General features: G+C 57.6%; 7 protein-coding genes and 2 non-coding genes across 9 annotated transcripts; 3 read left to right on the forward strand and 6 right to left on the reverse strand.

The window, feature by feature from the left end:
- Positions 1 to 339: 339 nt before the first annotated feature.
- HRG_10549 (uncharacterized protein) lies at positions 340 to 1,032 on the reverse strand (the record flags this gene model as incomplete). Its single annotated transcript, XM_044869020.1, has 1 exon — positions 340 to 1,032. One exon carries the CDS (start codon positions 1,030 to 1,032, stop codon positions 340 to 342), a length of 693 nt encoding a protein of 230 aa, XP_044715762.1.
- A 2,178-nt stretch (positions 1,033 to 3,210) lies between these two features.
- Positions 3,211 to 3,918, reverse strand: HRG_10550 (uncharacterized protein; the record flags this gene model as incomplete). The annotated part of the gene is made up of 1 exon (XM_044869021.1): positions 3,211 to 3,918. The coding sequence occupies one exon, from the start codon at positions 3,916 to 3,918 to the stop codon at positions 3,211 to 3,213; it is 708 nt and encodes a 235-aa protein (XP_044715763.1).
- A 1,942-nt stretch (positions 3,919 to 5,860) lies between these two features.
- HRG_12136 lies at positions 5,861 to 5,988 on the forward strand. Its single transcript has one exon. It is a non-coding gene; the product is annotated as a tRNA-Leu (tRNA).
- Positions 5,989 to 6,344: 356 nt separating this feature from the next.
- On the reverse strand, positions 6,345 to 7,954 carry HRG_10551 (cytochrome p450 domain-containing protein; the record flags this gene model as incomplete). Its single annotated transcript, XM_044869022.1, has 2 exons — positions 6,345 to 7,578; positions 7,647 to 7,954. 2 exons carry the CDS (start codon positions 7,952 to 7,954, stop codon positions 6,345 to 6,347), a joined length of 1,542 nt encoding a protein of 513 aa, XP_044715764.1.
- Positions 7,955 to 9,841: 1,887 nt separating this feature from the next.
- HRG_10552 (aminotransferase class-III domain-containing protein) lies at positions 9,842 to 12,595 on the reverse strand (the record flags this gene model as incomplete). Its single annotated transcript, XM_044869023.1, has 4 exons — positions 9,842 to 10,634; positions 10,689 to 12,025; positions 12,087 to 12,183; positions 12,405 to 12,595. The coding sequence occupies 4 exons, from the start codon at positions 12,593 to 12,595 to the stop codon at positions 9,842 to 9,844; spliced, it is 2,418 nt and encodes an 805-aa protein (XP_044715765.1).
- Positions 12,596 to 13,057: 462 nt separating this feature from the next.
- HRG_12137 lies at positions 13,058 to 13,155 on the forward strand. Its single transcript has one exon. It is a non-coding gene; the product is annotated as a tRNA-Phe (tRNA).
- An 812-nt stretch (positions 13,156 to 13,967) lies between these two features.
- Positions 13,968 to 15,340, reverse strand: HRG_10553 (peroxidase, family 2 domain-containing protein; the record flags this gene model as incomplete). The annotated part of the gene is made up of 3 exons (XM_044869024.1): positions 13,968 to 14,378; positions 14,454 to 15,103; positions 15,208 to 15,340. 3 exons carry the CDS (start codon positions 15,338 to 15,340, stop codon positions 13,968 to 13,970), a joined length of 1,194 nt encoding a protein of 397 aa, XP_044715766.1.
- Positions 15,341 to 17,248: 1,908 nt separating this feature from the next.
- On the forward strand, positions 17,249 to 18,632 carry HRG_10554 (aminotransferase class I and II domain-containing protein; the record flags this gene model as incomplete). The annotated part of the gene is made up of 3 exons (XM_044869025.1): positions 17,249 to 18,032; positions 18,094 to 18,467; positions 18,525 to 18,632. 3 exons carry the CDS (start codon positions 17,249 to 17,251, stop codon positions 18,630 to 18,632), a joined length of 1,266 nt encoding a protein of 421 aa, XP_044715767.1.
- A 136-nt stretch (positions 18,633 to 18,768) lies between these two features.
- HRG_10555 (biotin and thiamine synthesis associated domain-containing protein) lies at positions 18,769 to 20,052 on the reverse strand (the record flags this gene model as incomplete). Its single annotated transcript, XM_044869026.1, has 2 exons — positions 18,769 to 19,689; positions 19,744 to 20,052. The coding sequence occupies 2 exons, from the start codon at positions 20,050 to 20,052 to the stop codon at positions 18,769 to 18,771; spliced, it is 1,230 nt and encodes a 409-aa protein (XP_044715768.1).
- Positions 20,053 to 21,971: the final 1,919 nt, after the last annotated feature.

A 21,971-nucleotide genomic window follows, 5' to 3' on the forward strand; every position in this document is an offset into this window, starting at 1 on the left:
CCGTTGCAGCCTGTGGCTTCGAGCCATAAGGATCACTTCAGGGCGGAGTGTTTACGCCAGATCTCCTGACTTGCAAAACAATTCTACCGGCGACTCTACTCCAACCACAGACGAATCTCACTCGGCGCTCTCGGATGAATTATCAGTTTTCATGTTTTCATCGTTCCTGCTCTGCATGCTCTCAACCAACCAACCCTTACTTTCTCCGTCTTTGGCGGCGTTCTGTTCGCTATGCCTGGCGCCGCTGACCGAGTCTCCATTGTTTCAAGAAGAAAGATCCACAGAGATATGCGCCCGACTAGATGAACAATCTCGGCTTCACCGCCCATGGGCAAAGCGTCACTCCTTTTTCGGCTCCTTGGGCGCGTCCGACTCCCAATCCATCGCATCAGGACGACGAGTCTTGGTACGTCGCAGCGATGGTCTCTCGCGAGAGTCCGAGCTTGACCGCTGTTGCTGTCTGCCGAGACGCGGCGAGGCGGAACGGCCGCCAACGGAAGCCATGTACGCAGCCGCGTACTCGGTGTGGTGCGATTCTGAGCTCGACGGTCCGCTTGAAGGCCTCTGCGACCCGACCGGGGGCTGCAATACGGTAGGGACATCGCCGGATCGGCCACTGTTGTCGTCCGCTTCCGTATCGTTCCACAGCTCACTGATGCTTCGGCGAATGTCCTCCTCCCAATTCTCCGCCCGCGGCCCCTGGGAACGATACCACTTGTCCCAATCCAAGGTCTCGCGAGACGGCGTACCGGGCGGCGAGGGCACAGCCGGCGAAGGCGTCGGACTGGGAGACTTTGCGCTCGAGTCGTTCCCCGGGGGTGTCGGCGTCGGCACGCTGTCGATAGAAAGGTTTTTTTTGCCCAGGGGCGACGGCACGGCCGGCGCGTGGTCTTTCTTACGCAGGGTTGCAAGGCGTTTCATGGTGGCCGCCCTGTTTAGTCGCTTGGTCTTTCTCGCCTTTCGACTCAGATGGTCTTTGGCAACGTTCTTGCGTCTGGTGCTGTCGCCGCGCCGATATTCGTCTGGTGGCATTTCTCGTCTTCAAGGGGGGTGACGGGCCGCTGCCCTTTTGTACTTGACGACTGACCAGGGGTGTGACGAGAGAGAGAAAGGGTGAGAGAACAGAGAGCTGTTCGGGCGCAGGAACAGGATCAAAGTGGACCGTTGCACATGGAGGATGAGGTTCACATCGGCAACAGATGGGACGGAAAACGAGCCAGCCAGGAATTTCTGTGAAGAGCGGCCGCCAAAGTCGTTGGCTACTTAAGCACCGCGGAAATTGAACTGAATCGGAGCTGTGAATTACGACGGTCCGATGAAGCTGCTGCTCACTTTGTGTTCCGGTGCCACACACACACAACAAACAAGCACGGATCGCAGCGCCGGCCCTGGGTCGCCTGTGTTCGACTCTGTTCCATTTCGTCTCGAGACGCTTTCTGGGCGGCTTCGCGATCTGTTCGTATGTTTGCGCTCAGCTGGATGGTTCAAGGCGTGGGCTGCTGCTGTTCTCCGGGACAAAGACGACGGGAGCCGTCTGGCAATACGGCGTAAAGGCCACCACAATGGTGTTTAACCGAGTGCAAGCTTGGACTGAGTCGTGCGAATAAGGACTGGCTCTTTTCAACTCAGTTCTCGGGCCAGCCGTGGAGGGAGGCGATTGCTCGAGAGCCCAATCCGCGTCACGGCAAAAGGGGGCTGATTGTTTCGGTGCCTTGTCCGATGCTCTCACACACGATCCAGTGCGTTGCTGAACGTGAAACGACTCCTCCTGTGTTTTCTTTTGCAGCTGTTCAGGCTGAAATACGGCGCTGATGCCCTCTACATGTTGATGTATGCAGGAGGTCCCGTGGAATTCTTCGCAGCCCCCAGCACTGCAGCTAGTAGGCTGGCAGTGTGACTCATATGCAGCACAAAGGCGCGTGTGATAACGCCTGCATCGCAAGCTGTGCTGCCTAACTCTGCAGGAAATCATCAGGAGGGTGTTGGTCCCGGCATAGGATGCTTCACTGCGATGGGGCCGACAGTTAAGAAGGCCGAGGCGAGACATCAAAGAGATCTTTGCTGCCCGTCGATGATTCGGTCGGGAGTCGCTCAACTGGACAGTTCCCAGATGACTCGGACACAGGCCAAGTACTGACCACGAGCACCGCCATATAAAGCGCGGGTGTCCCAAGTCCAGTTCAGGCCATGTCCGTTGTTGGCGAGTTCGACCAGCGCAGACCAAGCACCCAAGGCATGATCTTTGTGTGTTCAAGTACAATCCCGCTGGGGGCTTTTTGGAATTTCGCGACCTTAACTCGGAGGGTGGACGCCACCGGGTCACACGTCGAGGGCATGAGAGCTTCAATCTTCACTCTGAGCCACACGCAAACACTACTGGGGGCAGCATGACAAGCACTCATGATGGGCACATATCACAGCCCTCATCTCTTCCGCTGCCTCAGTCTGAATGGCTCAACCGTATATATTAGTTTCGCCGAAGTCGGGCTCGCTGATTCTGGTCATTCTCTATTGGATACATGTTGCCCTCACGTTGACCTCTTGTATCCAAACTTGAGGAATCTGCCACAATATCCAATCCTTGAAAGCACGGCTCTCGTAAAGCCGAAGATGGCTGAAAGCCTCCATATTTGCGCAGGATTTCTGCACCTTGGCATCGACAAGAGTACTGCTGCGCAGGGCTCATTTAGAGCCAACTCTATGAAAACTGCACCGTTCGACATTTAGACACTTGGGACGCTTCTGGTCCCATATGACCGACCGTCTTGTTGTCTCTTGGTTGCATCGCATCGGTACGTAATTTGAAGGCATCCTACCTTCCATGATGTGCATCCGCAGAGCGTCGTTTCCATTGCAAAATGCAGATGAACGGAGGTCCGAATGCTAACTTGCGGTCAAATGTTTCTCGGCCAGGACTCTGGCAGCCCAGCTCCAATTAACACAAAAGGAAGAGAGGTCGGAGAACGGGAAATAGATGTCTTCCGGGCTCCAGGAAAGCTAAATACGCGTAGCAGACAGGACTCTCGGCTCAAGCTGGACCGGTCCACTTCATTACAACGCGTATTTCTTGCCGAATTCACCGCCGGCTCTGCGACTCCTGCGCCTGCAGATGGCCTTGGAGCAAGTTACGGCAAATCTAAGCCCGGTCGCATTAGTCGTTGCTTGTAGAAAGCGTACATGGCGCGGAGGCAACGAAACAAAAAAAGGAACTTACACGGCGAGCATGGCAAAAGCCACGAAGCCAAGCAGCATGGGCTGAAAAGACTGCGGAGTCTTTAGCTTGACCGTCTCGTACCAATCGTGAGCATCGTGGGCCGTCGTGTTCCTCGAGGGCTCACTCTGGGGCTTCCTCAGATTGCAGCACCGGAGCAGGGCCTCTTCGCCGGGCCCTCCAAACGTCGCCCCCGTCAGCTTGTAGGCCCAGCACTGGACCGCGCCGCAGTTGATGTCGTCATTCTCCATGGTGGTGATGCTGCCGAGAAGAAGCTCGTCGCTGCCGAGCTCGATGAGCTTCAGATGCACGACGGGAACCCCCTGAACGACGGCCCCGTCGACTTCGCGGATCTTGTAGTCGACGTTGATGAGCGAAACGTTTTCTGTCGCGTCCTTGTCCTCGAGCGCGACGCTGAGCCCGTAGCTGATGAGCTGGTCGTGCGGATCTTCCTTCTTTGCGTCGTCGTCGTTGACCGAGGCTGTCATCTCCAGCCCGTGCTCTGTGCCGGGGTTCGGGAACAGTTCGAGGCCGTTGGCCAGCAGCTTTGTCTTGTCCGCGATGGTAAACTCGAGCCGGATGTGGCTATCGCGGCCCTGGCACTGCTCGCAGCGTATGCTGAGGCATTGGCCTTGGTCAGCCGGCAGGTCCAGGCTGTCGGCTTCGCTCGCCGGCGTCTTGACAAGGGCGTTGGCGTCGCGCGCCATGTTGAGCGTCTCGTTTCTGTGGTATTGGATGAAGGATAGAGTCGTCGTTCAGCGACAAGTCAACGAGGATAGTTCAAAAGTTGTCGAGCCCCGAGATGGACGGGGGGAGACAGGGCGCGCGGCGAAGGAATCCGCCTGTGTGGACCTCAATAAAGTCAGTTCCTTCTTCATGCAACGTTGGCGCGAAACTTGGCAACTAGGACATGAGTCGGATCAGAACCCACACCTGCCCTCTATAGGCAACGGCCGGCATTATTATAGGTAGATGTTACGCCCTGAAAGAAGATCAGGCTAATGGACTTGGTACTAAAGATAGGTCTGGATCCAATCCCTAAGTAGTATCTTAAGAGTAAATGCTACCGAGTATTCCCATAACTATATCTCTCTCCCCGGCAACCATCAGCACATTCTTGAAGTACTCATCGCGTGCAGCGCCAGGTAGCAAACATCGCAGCATAAAATCAGCGCAAAAAGCGGCGTAAGAGGCAACGCACGACCGAGACAGTGAGTACTTTGGAGCGCGAGCCACGGGAGTGCGCCGATGTGGACGATTAGGAGGGTTGTCGTGAGAATCATCGGCCACCCAGTCTGGCTATATCACAATCCCCCTCTTTTAGGTGACCGAATGGCCAGACTAGGTATCAGGAAACGTCAAGCAAAGCTGCCACATGCAAATCTGCCTCAGACTGTCCTTGGCGGCCGACTTAGGAACCACGTGAGGATACAGCTTGCCTCGGGAAAATGTTGAACGCCTCCTCCCTTCTGGACCTTGGCTGCAAGAGCGGTCGCATCTTCCTGGAACCAGGCTCGGCATGATGCGACTTCGCTGCAGGCTCTTCGCTCGTTTGAACCGTCAATGTTGGTGCAGCCTTCTGTCAAAGATTCTTTGAGTTTATCGTCGTCCCCGGTGGCATCGATGTCCTCGGGATCCTCATCGAGCATCTCAAGCTCCACTTGACGCTTCGCCAGCTCAGTCATCTCATCCGGGACGAATCCTTCGTCGTGCGCTTCCTGACAGCGACGAAGCTTGTGACAATCTCGCGATCCTCATCGCCGAGGGGAATCACGTCTTGTGGCAAGCTGCGGTCTTCTGCCTGGTTAGGATGACGACGGCCCCCCTCATCAAGGGCGACTACTTCTGGCACCTTTTGCTGTCCTGCTCGTTTCTCCCCCAAGCCTTTTCGCGCCTTTAGATGGCCTCGTGGCGGTGTCGTTGGCCTGATGCCCTATCGTCGTCGGAGAGTTGGTGTGTTCGCTTGGTGACCTTGGTCGGGACTTCGTCTTCCTGTCTAGCCGATTCTGCCCGCCTGGTGGCTGGGCATCGAGGAAGGCATTGTAATAGAAAGAGCAGGCCATAAGTCAGCAATCTCGCAAGCACCCCCAACTTGCGAGTGTCATCGTCATTCGAAAACTCTTTCCTCGAATGCCAAACTTTGATACCGGGATCCAGAGTCTCGGTTGCCATCCTCGCATCCATTGGTGCGGTATATATCCTCCCCTTGCTGACAGAACCCCAATGCAGTGCTAGACTGCAGGAAATAGGGCATAAGATGTTGAGCCATGCCAGTGATGAGCCCGGCAAGATTGATAATATCCACAAAGAGATGCAGCATGTGTGTCATCCCCTGGGGTGGCCTTTGAACGGAAGCTGACGACAACGGATGGAGGATCTTGGCTTGATGCCCTCGGCACCGTCCAAGAATGGTCGGTAGGAGTGCCTCAAATATTCAGCCTGTGAATGCGAAGACTTTGCATTGATTGTAGTAGAGGTATATATGCTGTAGTCTGTACAGTGAACAGTAGATGCAATGGCAAGATGGCCTGCAGGCGTCACTGTACGGCGTCAATACATCAGGGTTTGCTCACAGCTTTAAATTAACGGTACATAAGTATGTATAGACAACGAAAGGTACAATGAAGCGGAGGAGTCCGTGAATTGAATGGCAAGGTGACCGAGTGGTTAAGGTGGCAGACTCAAGAAATAGATCGTAGATCTTGACTCTTGCTCAGGATACCTGAGTCTGTATTCTGCTGGAGCAATCCGCCAGGGTTCGAATCCCTGTCTTGTCAATCTTTTTACCTCTCAATTTCTTCCTTGCCCAGGAAGCCAGGGCAGGCAGGGTCATGTTTCACCCATGAAAATGGTAATTTTTGCCTCGAAGACGTGGGATTATAGATCACTTTCTTTTTGGCATGATAAATATATAACTTGATAATATCTGCTGGGGCAAATCTTTTTTGTTAAGCTAGGCTAATCATGAGACCGCCTGCCCCATTAATTCATCGGGTTGGGTGTCATACTTTAATCAGTAGCATTGCTATGGAGCTTGCTGTCGTCCCGGACTGGGCTCACCGCTCCTCCTACATTTCTCTCTCTCATCAATCAAACGGCCCTTCATCAACGCGTCGCGGTCGATGATGCCCCGTCATCTCCGAGACAGAGCAACTTGCAGCGCCAGGGGCTTCCTCAAAAAGCCCTCCCTCGTCTCCATGTCCCCCTGTCTCAGCTCGACCGAATATCGCCTCGCCCACGTGGCCGCGATGAGCCTCAGTTCCATCTCGGCCACGTTCCTGCCCACGCACGCCCGCGGCCCGATGCTAAAGGGGATGAAGGCGTTCTTCTGCCGCGCCGTCGCCTTTGCCCAGCGCTCGGGCTTGAAGTCGTCGGCGTCGTCGCCCCAAATCTCCCTCGAGTGGTGCATCGTGTACGTCGGCACCGACAGGACCGTTCCGGGGGGGTAATGTCGGCCCAGGAGCGTCACGCCGGGCGAGCCGGGCGGGATCTCGCGCGGTAGGCCGATGCCCGAAGTGCAGTGGTGCCGCATCGTCTCGTCGATGACCCAGCCAAGGTACTCGAGGTCCTTGACCTTGTCGTACGTCGGGACAGGCACGTCATCTGGAAGGGCCGCGTCCAGCTCCGCTTGGAGCTTCTGCAGCGTCCGCGGGTAGCGGGCGAGGTAATACGCCAGGGCGCACGACGTGTTCGACGTGGTGTCGCTGCCGGCGATTGTGTGAGTCAGTGCCTCGGCCGTCAGTTCGTCGCGGCCCAGCGGCTCCCCATTGTCGTCACGGCCCTCCATCAACCGGGCGAGGAGGTCCTTGCGCTGCTCGTCCGGCGGGCTCTCCACCCTGCTCTTGACGCGCGCGATCCCAATTCCCGCCACCTGACGGACGGCGTCGACCCCTTGGATGAAGAAGGGGTCCGGCAGCCAGCGGGCATAGGCCCGGAGCCCCGGCAAACAGCCCAGGGTTGCGTTGACCTCGCCCCGGCGGTTGAGGGCCTGGATCGCCGACGCGTACACGGGCGGGCTCTCCGGGGACACCCTGATCTCGGCCCTGTCGGCACCGGCGCGCAACATGCCGAAGGGGGCGCCAAAGGCAAGATCACCGATGATGTCAAAGGCGAGGTAGTTGAACCACGGCAGGCAATCGACCTGGGCCTCTTTCTGCCCGGCGCTGTTGCGGTCCCGGCTCTGCTCCACGAGTGAATCGAGCTGCTGGACAAAGATGCGCAGGTTGTCTTGGATGTATGCCTCAAACTGGGCGACCGACTTTGCCGAAAAGGTGTGGGAAACGAGCTTGCGCTTCCGAGTGTGCTCGGCCCGGACGCGCGTGTTGAAAAGGCCGCGCTGAATCGAGACGAAGCAATCGTAGAAGTCCCTTGGTGGCCAAACAACGGTGAGCAGGATAGTCCCTTGAAGCCGGGTTCGCCGCCGTAATGTGCCTACGATTTCAAGAAGCCATTGCCGTGGCCATAGATGGCAGCAATGGCGCCGTCGTCGGCAATGCTGACGTGCCCAGGCTGAATCCTCACCACCTTGCCCAGCCTGCTGTGAGCCTCGTCGACGCGCCGGTAGCGTTCGCCGCGGCGGCAGGTGGCCAACAGCCACAGGTTGGAGAACTGCGCTCCCCACGGCGCCGGAATGCCTCGCAGATGGGCATGCGTCACGACATGGTCGTAGGCGTAGGACGCCGCAAGGACGACGAGGGCAGCGGCAACAGTCCACCAGGACAGGGCGTACTCGATCAGGGCCATTGTCTGGGTCCGCGCTTCAAGCTGCTAAGCCCAACGTTGAGATGACGGACGGACAACAGGGCGGCTGGCGACTGCTGGAATAAATATGCCTGGGCGGATGTGCCGGAGGGCGGGGAAGTGAGACAGGAGGACTACGCACTACGTGTAGAGACGACTTAACATAACTAGCCGGCAGCTGTATGCGCCCGAGGGGGCGTTACATGGTGAGATGAGCTGAGTGAAAGGGCCAGTTCTCGTGAGACTGACGGCTGCCGAACCTCAGGCCCGGGGAGTCGGCGTTGCTTTCTGCTGTCTCGGACAGCCACATACATGCATTCGTGCATGTATGTATCCACTACTCACTGTGCATGCAGCAGCTCATCATCGCGGCAACGCGTCTCGGGAGTTCATCAAGTGCTGGAAGTCGGCCGTGATGCCATGCCGAGGCTATCGGGTGGCCAACAGCGTCACCGGACGTCAATGTCGCCAAGCACACGATGCATCATCTTGTTCACAAGACGTTTGATGGCAACGGCGTAGAGCCGGGCTTCTTTGAGGAAGGTTGAGCTAATTACTCACAACGGGAGCCATCTATCGAGTATCCGGTCAGCGCAGCAAAACCGCTTCGTTGCGGCCATCTTGACTCTCACCAGACCATCGCATCATCGAACCGATCTTATGCCCGTACCAAGTCCACCACCAGCTGCACAGCCTATGCACCCGTCTCCTCCCCTCCGCCCGTCGTTTCTCTCCCCCAGCCGAGCCGCTCAAAGCGGCACCGGCCGCGCCTTGCCATGTGGATAACCGACGGATAGAAGGAGCCCGTCAACCGATCAAGCTCTTCCGACTCGGGCGCCATGACGAGTTCCCACGTCGAGGTCCCCAGGACAGTGTCTACGTCGGCCGCGGCTGCGACTGCGAATTCTGACTCGTCATATAACAAATCGTCACGAGAGTCCGTCACCCAGTTCAGCCCTCTGGTCGGAGGACGCCGGTGAGCTGCTGATGTGCGAGTGTTGACGTTGCTGGCCGCTGCGTCTTGTCGTCTTGGACTCCACGTCGGCCAGACGAGGCGCGACAAAGAGGCGAAAATCGACCACTTCTTGAAGACGGGGCGTGTTGCTGTGGCACTCTGGCTGTTTGCATGGCCGACATGCCCTGCTTCCTGTACGTGCATGCTTGCAGCAAGCACCGGGGCAACTCAAACACTGAACAAGGGCGTAGACTGGCGTAGTTCACAAGTCATCCATGCGTTCTTCCGAATATTTGATTAGCTTTGATCCGGGGAGGCTTCTGAGAAGATGCAATACCCTGGCGTGACCGCAGGCACTGTTGAATCGTCGAGGTTCTTTCACAGGCCCTCTGGCTCGCATCGAGTTCGCTTCAAAGTCGTGTTTGCGATCGAGGGCTCATACGTCTTGAGCAGTTAAATAGCAGATTTGTGAGTCGAGGGCGACAAATTGAGGTGCAGATTGTTGCAGAAGAGTCATGTCGCGACTGGAAGCTTCATAGACAACATTGGAAGAGCAGAAAGCTTTATATCCAGGGGCGACAAGCAAACAGCAAGAAAGTGTTGACAAAGGCTAACCAACCGTGTTCGCTGAACAGGACGTGTCTCGTCCGATCAGAAAGGTGGACTGACAATGAGCCGGCTGCCAGCCCATCCCAGATCAGAGCCACATGGGTGCCTAACGATGGCATCTGTGCATCTACCCGAGACTGGGTTATGCAAAATTCACAACAAGGACGAGACCAGAGGACGTGTGCAACAGCAAGGGTGGCGTAAATCCCACGTCACCCCGTAAGGCGCACTTCATGGTTCTGCTCCGGGAGCACGAAGTCCTTGAACAGGCCCTCGGCTAAAGTATAGGAAGAGGAATGGTTTCTACACGTACGACGCTTGGTCGTTTACGTCGCCAGGCTCTCCTCGACAAGCTCCGTCAGCTGTCTGATGCTACTCTCCGTCGTCGTCTGGCTCGTCATGAGATACAGAACATTGCCCAGCACCCTGGCGTGCACATTCCACGGCCCTCGCACGCCGGGCTCGTCTCGTCCGCGGCCGAGGGCCTCGCGGAGTCCCGCGGCGGCGTTGCTGCTGTATCCGGTGCCCGCCCCATCTCGAAGATGGATCGCGAGAACACTTCCCAGAGCCCATACTCCATCCACGCGCTGCGACCGGCGCGAGAGTGACTCGACAAAGTCGCGCGGCCACACAGACCAGACGCCTTCGCTCAAGTTGTCGCCTTCTTGCCTCCCCGCCCCCGTCCACCCCTGATTCTTGGCCCAGTCCCAATCCCCCCTCCGCTCCATGGCCTGCATCGCGCGCACCGACTCGAGCGCGACCTGGCACCCGACGGGATGCGCCGTGTAGCTGTGGCCGTGCAGCAGGGCGTCCGTCTTGTCTGGGCTGCTGAAGACGTCGAAGATGGACTCGGAAGCCAGCGTGGCACACAGGGGGACAAGCCCCCCCGTCAGGAGCTTGGCATGCACTGAAATGTCCGGGTGGACGCCGAGAAAGGACGACGGCGTGCGCCGGCCGAGGCGGTATAAGCCGGTGAAGACCTCGTCGAAGATGACGGGCAGGCCGGCCCAGTCATGCGGGCCCGTCGTTGGTGGAGGCGAGGCGGCGCCCGAGGACGCGCTGAAGAGACGGGTTGACCGTCGCACCACGTTGACCAGCGTGCGTTGAAAGAGGGGGTCGCTGGCATTGTTCTGTTAGCTCTGGCGAAGGGCTCGCGAGAACTTCTCGACCTACACGAGAGCCATGCCGCCTGCGCCGATGACGATGGGCTCGAGGATCAAGGCGCCGAATCTGCGGCCCTGCTTATGCAGACGATCTAGAATATCCACAATGTGCTTCTCGTACGGCTGGTGCTCGCCACGTTTCTCTCTGGCCTCCATGTCGAATATCTCATCGAGTGACCTGAAGCGCTTGGCGTCGCCCAACTCGGCTCGCAACCCGCCACCGTCGATCTTGACAGACCACTCGCCATTCGAGCACAGAACTGTCGGGTAATCGAACCAGTAACCCTTGCCGTCGTACCACTCAACCTTGTCATTAAACAGACACGGCTCCGCACAGTCCATGGCCCCGAGGGTGTCGCCATGATAACCACCCTTGAGGCCGAGGATGCCTAGCTGCTGCTCGTCGTCTGGCCCGTAACGCAGCCGCGCGGCCCGCAGGCCCATCTTGAGGGCGACCTCGTTGCCGGTGCTTCCGTTGTCCGAGTAGAAGACGCGGCTGAGGCGAGGGTTGCCCATGGTTTGCAGCAGCGTCTCGGCAAGCTCCATGGCTGGCTCGTGGACTGCTCCGGCGAACATGACGTGTCCATACCTCCCTGCAGCCGAGGCGGCAGCCAGAGTCAGGCGTGGGTTGGAGTGGCCCAGGCCCTGCGTCCACCAAGACGCCGACCCGTCGAACGAGGACCTAAGCAGCGACTTGCCCGACGCGGCGTCCTCGGTGGCGGCTTGGGGAATCAGGGTCTGGAAGTGGTCGCCGTGTGCCGAGTCAATGGCCATGATGTCTGCCGGGCCGAGCAAGCTCTGCTGCGTAAAGGGGTACCAGATGTGCCGGTGAGCCTTTTCGGGTAGCGACTCGAGTGAAGCGATGCGCTCGCTGTGGCGGCGACGCAGGTGCTCGAGGACACTGCCGGCGGTCTCACGACAACCCGTCCTGTCATAGTACTCGGCCATGGCCTCGGCGTCGAGACGAGCATCGTCGCTCTTACGGGGCGGCTCGGCCGCGCTGGTGACGGGGACTCGGTGATGCTCCTGGAAGTAGTCACTGAGATAGCGGTGATTCTCATACCGGGCATTCTCAAATAGCAGGATCGACTCGACTTGATAGCCGCGCAGCAGCAGGGACTCAAAGGCAGAAATGGTTTGCGAGATGCCGCCGAGGCGAGAGTCGCCTATCAAAACGGTTGGGATGCGCAGCGGGATGTAAAGATCAGCCTGCGTGCGGCCTGAGACACTGGGTGAATGAACACCGCCGGCGGTTTCGAGAAACAGCCAGCCCTTTCCGCGCCGGGCATTGCAATCGGCGGCGTACTCGCGGCACTTGGCTAGCAAGGCGTCCTCTGAGGGGACGGGCTTTGCGCAACATGTCAGAGACCAACTCGGCCAGGTCTGTCCCTGCCATTGAGCAACTTGCCTTGCCCGAGGCCAGTGCAGCTTTGTGCGGACTGACGGGTATGTCATACTGAAATAGCGTTTTGTAGGCGACGCCAGGGACGAAGCGATTTATGTGGCTTGTGGGAGGGAGAGAGGAGAACGGGTGTTAACCAGGCAGTTCGGACAGAGATGAAGAGACCTAGGCGACGCAAGGAGATGCTCGTCTGTTATCAAGTCAGCTTCACGCAGCGTTTATGTGACGCCCCAGGAAAGAGCACATGAGCAGAGAGCCAGGTACTGGCGAGGCTGAGGTGAAGAAGGGGTCGAATGAGAGACGGATAGATTCAACGACTTACACCAATGATCCGCTTCATGGGCCGGCCCCGTCGACACGGGCTTCAGATACGTCACGGCCTCGTCTCGCCAGAGCTTCCTGGCGGTCCTGCCGAGCAGCGTAGCAAAGACGGTCTTGCCAACGTCGGTATTTGCGCCAAACACCTGGTAGACGCGGAGTGAGCGCCAGAGCAGCGACGCCAGGGGCGACTCCATGGCACTCGAGCTGCGCGGGAGCATTCGGTGCTATCGCACGTAGCATTGAAGCCGTGGACGAGTCTCCCGCGCTACAAGTATTCGAGAAGGGGTTCCTGTCGGGCTCCAGTACTCCAGTCCAAGGGGCCAACAAGTGCCGGTTGGACCAATGGCACGCCCAGTAATTAATACAACCCCGCTGGCTCGGCTACAAGAGGCACATGAGCCGTGCAGAGAGGGCTTACAGCCACGGTGAGAAGAAGATCAGACCTGCAGGCTGCTTGCGTGCATGTCCAGGCCCGTACCGTAGTTCACTCACCAGGGGGACGGGAACTGTCCCAGGTTTACCATATGCAGTGGCTCAAGTCAGAGCGTCCAGTCTCTCGGTAACCACAAGTGATCGATGCCGACGTGGAGCAGACACGGGTTTGGCTCCCTTTATCTAAGGCATATGCGAGTTGCCCCGTCACCAAGCCAATCTCTGCGGCCATAGATTAGCTGGGAGATCGTCAGACTGAAGTAATACTTCAATCCTACGGATACCTATCTGAAGGTCGTGTGTTCGAGTCACACTGGCCGCAGTCTTTTTGTCTCTTGCTCGTTGTGAGATGAGGCCCCCTGCTTTTTTCTTCATTCCGCCGTGCCAAGTCTGTGCGGTGGGGATTCCTTGTTGGGACCTCTGCCCGGGCTTGGCGCTATAATTATACCTCCGAGTCCACCTCGCCTACCCTACACCGATGGTGTTTGGTGGCCGACAACGAACCGCCCTCCGCGGCGTATGGAGACATCGGGACCAAACTACTTATCGCTTGCCATTTTGCGATACACCGAGCATGTAATTTGCCTCGCTTTTTGACATCAAGGGAAAATACGCATATCATTCAATCAATCACCCTTCCCGACCTCTACTTTCGCAATTCCCTGAGCGAGGTTCTTGATCATAGGTAGGATAGGGGCAATCTCATAAGACGAAAGCTTATGAATAAAGGCAATAAGATCCCGTTCTTATTATTATGACAGCCATGACTTACACAAGTTCTCGATATCCTGTCTTGACCGCTATTTACCCTGATGTCGCCGTCGCAATGCAGTCTCGTTATAATTTGTTGCAAGAGACTGGTTGTCTCTAGAAGGCTAATCGGTCATGTCGATGCCTGTCAACTACGTCTATATAAGACTTAGTCTTCTTCACCTCTCTATAGCTAGAGAGACATCATCAATATCATCCATCCACTTCTTCACAGTCCGTGTGTGCGGACAAGGTGAACTATTGCTCATATTGATTTGCAATAGAGTTGACTCTTTTTAGTCTACCGGACGAGTCTTAGTCGCCGAGAGAATCTTAATCGTTGAAAGAATCTTTGTCGAAAGAATTTTGATCACTGGAAGAGTCTTAGTTGTCTCCATCGTCGTCATCACCGTTATCATTATCGTCGTCATCATCGTCTCCATTATCGTCTCCATCGTCGTCTCCATCGTCGTCATCATCGTCTCCATTATCGTCTCCATCGTCGTCTCCATCGTCGTCTCCATTATCGTCTCCATTATCGCCTCCATCGTCGTCTCCATCATCATCTCCATTATCGTCTCCATCGTCATCGGAATGCTTTACATCCTTGGGGTCGGCCGGTTTGCTAGGAATTTTTGGTTTATCGGGAGGCTTGGGGGCGACAATGGTGGTGGTGGTGGTACCACCACCAGGCGGCCCTAAATGGTCAGGATCAGGGAAGCCGGCGGCACGGATGAGTGCCTTCACTTGATCCTGGGGAACATTAGTGGGGGGCGCGAGGGCATTAACGATATCCTATGGTGATTCATTAGAGTCAACGCGGTTCTTCACATGCGAGGCTTGGGGAGGACTTGCGTCTCGGCTGATCACTTTAACACCGCCGGCATTTTGCAAAACGGCAGGGTCCGCCTTGAGAACTTGGGTGCCAATATCCAAGACGTCCTCAACTCCAGCCGCGAACTCCACGGGCACCCAGCCCAGGTTCACCGGAATGCGTTCGGATTCGAAAAGCGACCTAATGTGTGCCAACCGCATATTCTCCGCCGACGATTTGAAGACACCAAGCAGCAGGCCGATCTCCGTGGCTCCGTGAGCGGCGGCGATAGGGTTGTATTTTGTGGCCGGCCTCTTCTTCCTCTGGGCATTGATGCGGGCGACCTTTGCCTTGGCGAAGCAGTTGACATCTATCTTGTCACAGGTCTTAAGCGCGTTGAGTGTATCGTTCCACGAGCCCTGGTTGAAAGCGAAGCTGGGGTCCTCCGCGGCGTCACGGCGTGATAAGCTGCAGTCGTGCTCGTGATTCCAGCTGTCCCGCTGGACGTCGTCGAGGTCGAAGACGAGGTCGAACGAGGCGCCTGCGTTCTGCAAGTCGTCGGTGATGATGACGGCGGCGGTGTCGGGCGATAAACCAAAGGCATTGAAGGCGGCAATGATGATGTTCGTCGAATTGATCCTCTTCCCGGAGTGAGGCAGGAAGCCATGGTTGGCGAGCGAGTTGAGGGCCGGGCACGCGCAGCGGACTATGGAAGCGTTTATATCAGCAAGGCACCGAGGACGACAGAGACTGCTAGAGAAGGGAGAGAGTGAGAGTGATAGTGAGAGATGAAGTAAAACAAAATCTTACCGTCACCGGCCCCAGGACGGGACCAGCTCTGAAAGCGCGGGTCCTTTAGGTCAAGCTTCGGTTGGGTTATGGCTGCCGCAGCAGAAGAGGTCAAGAGGCATAATGTACTGGCCCAACCTGGCTGTAGTTTCATCTTATCCTTCTTTCTTGTTCCGCACGGGAGAGGATCCCTGGCCAAGCCGACACGGGGTGGTTTTGGCGAGCTGTAGACGGCGCGGGCAATACTTGATTAACCCGCGCGAAAAAAGTCCGTCGGCAACTGCGTTTCAATTTATACGCCGTGCCATTGGGCTTCCGCTTGCCTCCATTCCACCCCATGGCCTGGCGGCAACATTTCGACCTGTCTCAGACTCGCCCAGATTCATGTGTTGCTCGTAGTAGAGACACTGGAATGCCCTCCGACTTCCCGATGAGAGAGATAAGAGGTGCTATAGAGGTCCTTATGACTTGTTGCGGCCACTTGGCCCCTGCCAATACCGTGGTTTAGCTGCTGCTGTGGTCGGTGGGCGCTCCCGTTTCCTGTCTGGCGCTGTCCAATTGCCATTGGCCGTGAAATGTGCGGCGACTTTTCTTCACTCTAGCATGGCCCTTTGGAATTCCCAGCCAGCGGATGGAGCATAAGGCTGTTCTGCACTGCATCTCGGCTGGCCGGTGCTCCATCAGGGTTGTCCTCGCCGCTGGTTTAGTGATGCACGAACCAAACGAACTCCATGTGCGAGCTATTGCGTACAGTACACTCAAGCCATTGCTCATTCGTACATACTTTCGCCCGCATCGCGATAGAGAAAGCGGTTCTTCCCGGGAAAACTCTTCTGTGGAGTAGGAATGAGCCCCTGGATCATATCTGGGGTTTATTGGACCCTTCTTTAAATTAAAGTGGTTGGGTTGTTGCAGTGAAACCATGGAAAGACACTAGATACGCCGAGACTCTGGAGACCTCTACGAATACCGTATGGAGTACAGAGTTAGCAGTCTCAATAGGTAAAGCCCCCAATGGCGCCGCATCAGGCTGCCTACTGGAAGTAGTCCGGCCCTAACTAACACTCGCCGCTGCTTGTTCGACAACACGGAATTGAGTGGGACCTGTTAAGGCGACACTAGGCGGTTGAGTAGCCTGTGGGCGGGGCTGTTCGTCAGGCCTGCACAGCCCCAGACTGTTACGACAGGTTGAATTTATTAGTGAATTTCTACGGCATGAGTTGGCTTTTTGCGTTGACGACAAAATGCGCGTGATATACGCGTGGTATTGGCCTCACTTGGCTGCGCAGCGACGGATGGGTATAGGTTGAGCCTCGGCGAAGCTTCGACGGCGTCTAACACCCCGTTAAGCTCGACTCACCGCGCACCCGATCTGCTAAAGATATGACTCGGATAGAGCGCGTTGAGATCTGGCTTGTCTTCAACAACGCCATGGCCACGTCCTCGGGGAACTGCCGCCGATTTTTATCCAGGTCGACTAGACATCCAGGGCCGCCAATCGTGGCGAAATGGCCGGGTTTCGAGGCCAAGACATGAGGGGCATAGTACCGTGGTCAGGCCCATTCCACCTCACAGGAGGGCAATAGGCTAAAGTAGATAGATCTACGCGGGCTGCTTCGTCAGAGGCTTTGGGTTGGGAAGAAGTCAGACTTCTTCTCCCTTACCTGCTCGACTCCACCCAACCTACTAGCTCCCTCAGCAAGGTCCACGTCGGCGGAGCAAGGCGCGCAATTTCCTCGGAGTCTGACGGGACGGGACCAAAGACCACAGACGCGGGAGAGTCCAAGCAGAGGGGTTTTTCGTGTGCGCATCCGCATGGGCGATCCCATTTCACCACCTTCCGAATCGCTCCAAGTAGGCAGGGCCGGGTCCATATCCCGGCCCACAGCCTGTGCCGAGGAGCAAGTATAGAGCAAGTATACCATGCTGCCTCAGCTGTAGGCAGGCCCTCCAAGCAGCCTGCAGCTTTCTCCTGATCTTGTAGTCCCGCCACCCGTGTTTTGTGAGAATTGAAGCAGATACAGGATGAATTAATGGACTCCTTGCACGTGCCATCGTCACCATGCCCCCCCGGCGGAACCGCCTCGACGACATCTACGCCTCTCTGCTCGCCCGCCGAGCATCCCAGGGCCGCCTCCGCCGCTTGACCCTCCCCGCCCCCGGCGCCGTCGACTTCTCCTCCAACAGCTACCTCTCCCTGCAGACCAATCCCGACGTCCAGAGCGCCTACCTCGCCCGCCTACACGCGTCGTCGTCGACGGCCTCTCCGGATTTGCTGGGCTGCGGCGCCGGCTCCCGGCTCCTCGACGGCAATTCGGCCACGGCCGAGGCGCTGGAGCGAGAAATCGCCGCGTTCCACGGAGCGCCGGCCGGCCTGCTCTTCAACTCGGGCTTCGCCGCCAACACGGGCCTGTTTAGCTGCGCGCCGCAGCCCGGCGACGTCGTCGTCTTCGATGAGCTTATACACGCCAGTGTTCGCGACGGCATACGGCTGGGGCGAGCGCGCGCGGTGCCGTTTGCCCACAATTGCGTCTCAAGCCTCGATGCCGTCCTGGCTGAGCTCGCCGAGGGAGACGCGGGTCGCTGCATCCGGACTGGGCAGGCAAGCGTCTTCGTCGCCGTCGAGAGCGTGTATAGCATGGATGGCGATGTCGCGAAGCTGCGGGACATGGTCGACTGCGTCGAGGGGCGACTCCCACTCGGCAACGGGCAGCTGATTGTTGACGAGGCCCACGGCACCGGCTTGCTTGGGCATCACGGCCGGGGGCTGGTCAGTCAGCTCGGGCTGGAGGAAAGAGTGTGGGCGCGAGTACACACCTTTGGGAAATCCCTGGGCTGTGCTGGAGGTGCGTTTCCTTCTGTGCTGTCGGCTTGCTCTGGCTTACACGACCAACTTTCACCAAACAGCCATCGTCCTCTGCTCGCCTACAACTCGCTCCTATCTCATCAACTACGCCCGCAGTCTCATCTACACCACAGCCATGGGCTACCACTCTCTCGCAGGCATCCAGACGGCCTACGAGTATCTCATGAGCGGCCAGGCCGAGCCTCACACACGTCATCTCCGCTCCTTGATGCGCCATGTCCATCGCCTCCTGACTTCGCTCTGCTCCCGCCACCAGCCACCACCGCACATCTTTCGCATCAGCCCCAACGAGCCCGAGTCGCCCATCATTCCCCTCTTCACGGCCCACGCTCGCAGCCTCGCCCAGCACTGCCAGCAGAGGGGGTTCATGGTCCGGCCCATCGTCGCGCCAACTGTCCCCACTGGCACTGACCGAGTAAGGCTTTGCCTACACGCAGGAAATAGCACACAAGAGATACGGGGCCTGTGCCAGGCCATAGAGGAATGGATCTGCGAGTGTTTGGCAGGAAGAAAGACGCTCGCCGTGGCAGAGACAATGGCCGCGGTGAGCGCGGAGCGGCTGGAGCCGCCCAAGCTGTAGATCATTTACTGCTGAAGAGAGATTCAAGAGCCATCACGACATGGTATCCCAAGCAAACTTGCAAGAGCGGGACCGCTTGTTGCTGTTGTTGATTCTTGTTCCGCTTCATCATCAGACATGACCGTACAAACAGCCCCTACTGTCCAGCAGCATCAGTCTCGCCAGGCGGCGTCTTGCCGAAGCTCTTCATTGGAGTCAGCCCCCAGCGGCCAAACATGGCGCTGTCCTCGTCCCAGCCGTTGCAGTCGGTGGTGAGCATCTTGTCGCCAGTAAATATGGCGTTTGCGCCGGCCATGAAGCACAGGGCCTGCTTCTCCTCTTCCATACTCTTGCGACCAGCTGCAATCCTTATGATGGTGGCGGGCATGAGGATCCTGGCCGTCGCAACGGTGCGCAGCATGCTGGTGAAGGCGAGAGGGGGCGTGTCCCCCAGCGGAGTGCCCTTGATAGGAACGAGGGCGTTGACCGGGAAGCTCTCCGGGTGAGCAGGTAGGGTGGCGACTGTGTGAAGTAGACCGATGCGGTCGCTCGACGACTCGCCGAGGCCGAGGATGCCGCCGGAGCAGACGCTAATGCCGGCGTCTCGGACTCGGCCCAGGGTCCGCAGGCGGTCGTCGTAGGAGCGCGTGGTGATGACAGAGGGGTAGAACTCTCGGCTTGTGTCCAGGTTGTGATTGTACGCGCTCAGGCCGGCTTCCTTGAGTTGCCTCGCTTGATCTTCATCCACCATGCCTAGCGTCACACACACCTCCATGCCCATGGCGCGCACGCCGCGGACCATTTCGGTAATGTTGGAGAGGCTGTTCTTGCGCCCTCGCATGTCTCGCCAGGCCGCGCCCATGCAGAAGCGGGTGCTGCCATTGTCGCGCGCACGCCTTGCCGCGGCCAGGACCGACTCGACGCTCTCGACGCGCTTGGCCTCGAGCCCAGTGCCCTTTTGATAGCGCGTGGACTGGGCGCAGTAGGAGCAGTCTTCGGTGCAGCCGCCTACCTTGATGTTCATGAGGGTGCAGAGCTGAACCTCGCCGGGCTTGTGGAATCGCCGATGGACGGTGCTCTGTGCTCCACATTGTCAGCATTACCAAGGCGCTCCAGATCAGGGGAGACTGACGGCACAGTGAGCCAGTTCGAGAAGCGGCTGATAGTAGATGGCAGATATTTCCTCGCGTGTCCAGTCCTGCCGCGGCGCTCTGGCGGCCACTGCATCTCGGAAGATGTTGTCGGCCTCTGCCTCGCGATGGGGACTTGGCTTGGCTTCGGGCGGGGGGGCGAGGTCGTGGGTGGCCGTGGGCGAGTCGACCAGGGTAGCACCTGTACGCGGCTGGCCGGCAGAACAAGTCCTCGAGGAAAATGGGGGAGGCGAGGAGCAGGCAGAGGCAGGTCGGCGCAGGGCTCGAAGGCCAAGGACTGGGAGCCTCATAGTCACGAGCGGTCGATGTCAAGTAGTAATGGAGCTTGTGCCATGAAGACGACGCAGTGGAGGACCTCTGTGATGCGCGGATACCTGGTACTCAACCGTGGCGGGTCGACATCTCAACAGAGTCTGGTTGACAAGGACCCATGGGGGCTGCTGGTACCAAAGAGGAGATGCCCGCCCAGCATCGGCTTGGCCTGGGGCCATGAGCCCACTGCCGCGGTCTCTCCCTTATCATGAGACTCTGCAGAAAGAGGGGTCCTGCGAGGGGGTGCGGCCAAGCAAGGGGCCTGCGAATGACAATCGTGTCGGCGCTGTGTGGTTCGATGGCCGTCAAGACGGGGCCACTTTTCCATCCTCGGATGCTGCTTGATTGGTTTCCTGGCCATGGCATCACCCTCTCTTGCTCCACCGTGGGAGTGCCTGATAAGCGAGGCCCGGTTTCTTTCCTTCGCTTACCTTTGCGCGGCGTGCTAGGCGAGGTTGATGATGTTGTCGTCAGGACTTGTGCTTGCCTGGTAGGACGGTCGCTGACCAAGGATCGCCCTGGAGCTTGCCCAGCTTCGGTCTGGCTCCTCCCGCTTACTCGGTCGCAATGCAGTGTCTCCTTCTCTCCCTGTCAAAAGACACTGTAGGCAGTGAGACAGCCCCGTGACTGCCTCGTCATGATGCGAGTGACTTGCTGTGATGGTCGTTGTCAAGCAACCCGCTTGCCCAACTCTCCTGGTACATGGAGAGGTGCCTGCCGATTCTCCTAGCCCACTGACGTGTGCCTTCTTTCTCCAGTCCGGTGCTCAAGAGATCGGGACACGGACTGGCATCTCCGAGGTTCTCCTTGAGGCCACTAGCCCCTCAGAGTGCTGCTGGTCCGTTAGGCACAATTTTTGGTTGTCCAACATTCGTCTGTGTCTCTGGTATTACACTCCCTCGAGGGGGCACGCCTCTCCTTTTCTTTTCATTGCATTCGCCGGCATGTCGGGCGGTGTGAAGAAGAAAATGCTTGTCCCTCATGTTCTGCAGTTGTGCTCCGTGTTCTTCTCCTTGTTCCAAGAGGCTGGTCACCCGCAAAGATAGGGCATCAGTCACCTGCGTCTTCGCTGCGGGATGCATTAGGCCAAGACGATGTATGTGCGGAACCCGCCGTTTTGATGTCGCAAGCAGTGGCACCCGAGATCTGAATTAAGACACTTGTCTACATGGTCACTGTTGCGAGACAGACAGCCAGCCAACTGTCTACCTTGCCTTGCCTCCCTTTGAGCATCATCGAGGCCACCGAAAGTGCCATCAATGGCCTTCTCCAGGCTGCCCGTTGACACTCGTTGGCACTCGGCATTTTGCCTAAAAAATTGACGGCCCAAGTTGCCAAGTCAAGTGAATGCATCAAGAGTGAGAGCTTAAGTGCTGACCTCTACGTTCGGTAGAGCTGAAATGCCAGATTTGCTCCCGTACGTTACACAGCATTGATGAACCAGGGGGGGCACTAAAGGGCATGACCCCTTGCAGAGCTGATCAGGATCGAGCAGCAAGGCTTGCATACTACATAAACAGCTGCCCTCCTACCCTCAGCTTTCGTATGCGCAGTCGAGCACCATTGCGAAATGGTGTGAATGATGACAGGAAGGGGAAGATGCGGTGATGGATGCAAGGCACGAGAAAAGAAGATGAGCAACTACGCCGAGTGCGGACCTGAGATGCAGCCAGTCAATACGATAGCCTTGGGCTGGACTTTGGGCATGTGAGGATGGCAGATGGACGACGTGCCGAGGGCTGACGGGTCATGCTGCATCGAGTCCAGAGCCGGGAATAAAAATATAACAATAATTGATGCTACCACCTTCAAGTTGGCTGCATCATGCCGCCAGGTCCGGGCCGGTCTGAGGCAGGCAAGAGATTGCAAAAGGTGGCTTGCTCCCATGTGCACGTAA

The sequence above is a fragment of the Hirsutella rhossiliensis genome (assembly GCF_020360975.1).
Source record: "Hirsutella rhossiliensis strain HR02 chromosome Unknown scaffold00016, whole genome shotgun sequence".
NCBI lineage: Eukaryota > Fungi > Ascomycota > Sordariomycetes > Hypocreales > Ophiocordycipitaceae > Hirsutella > Hirsutella rhossiliensis.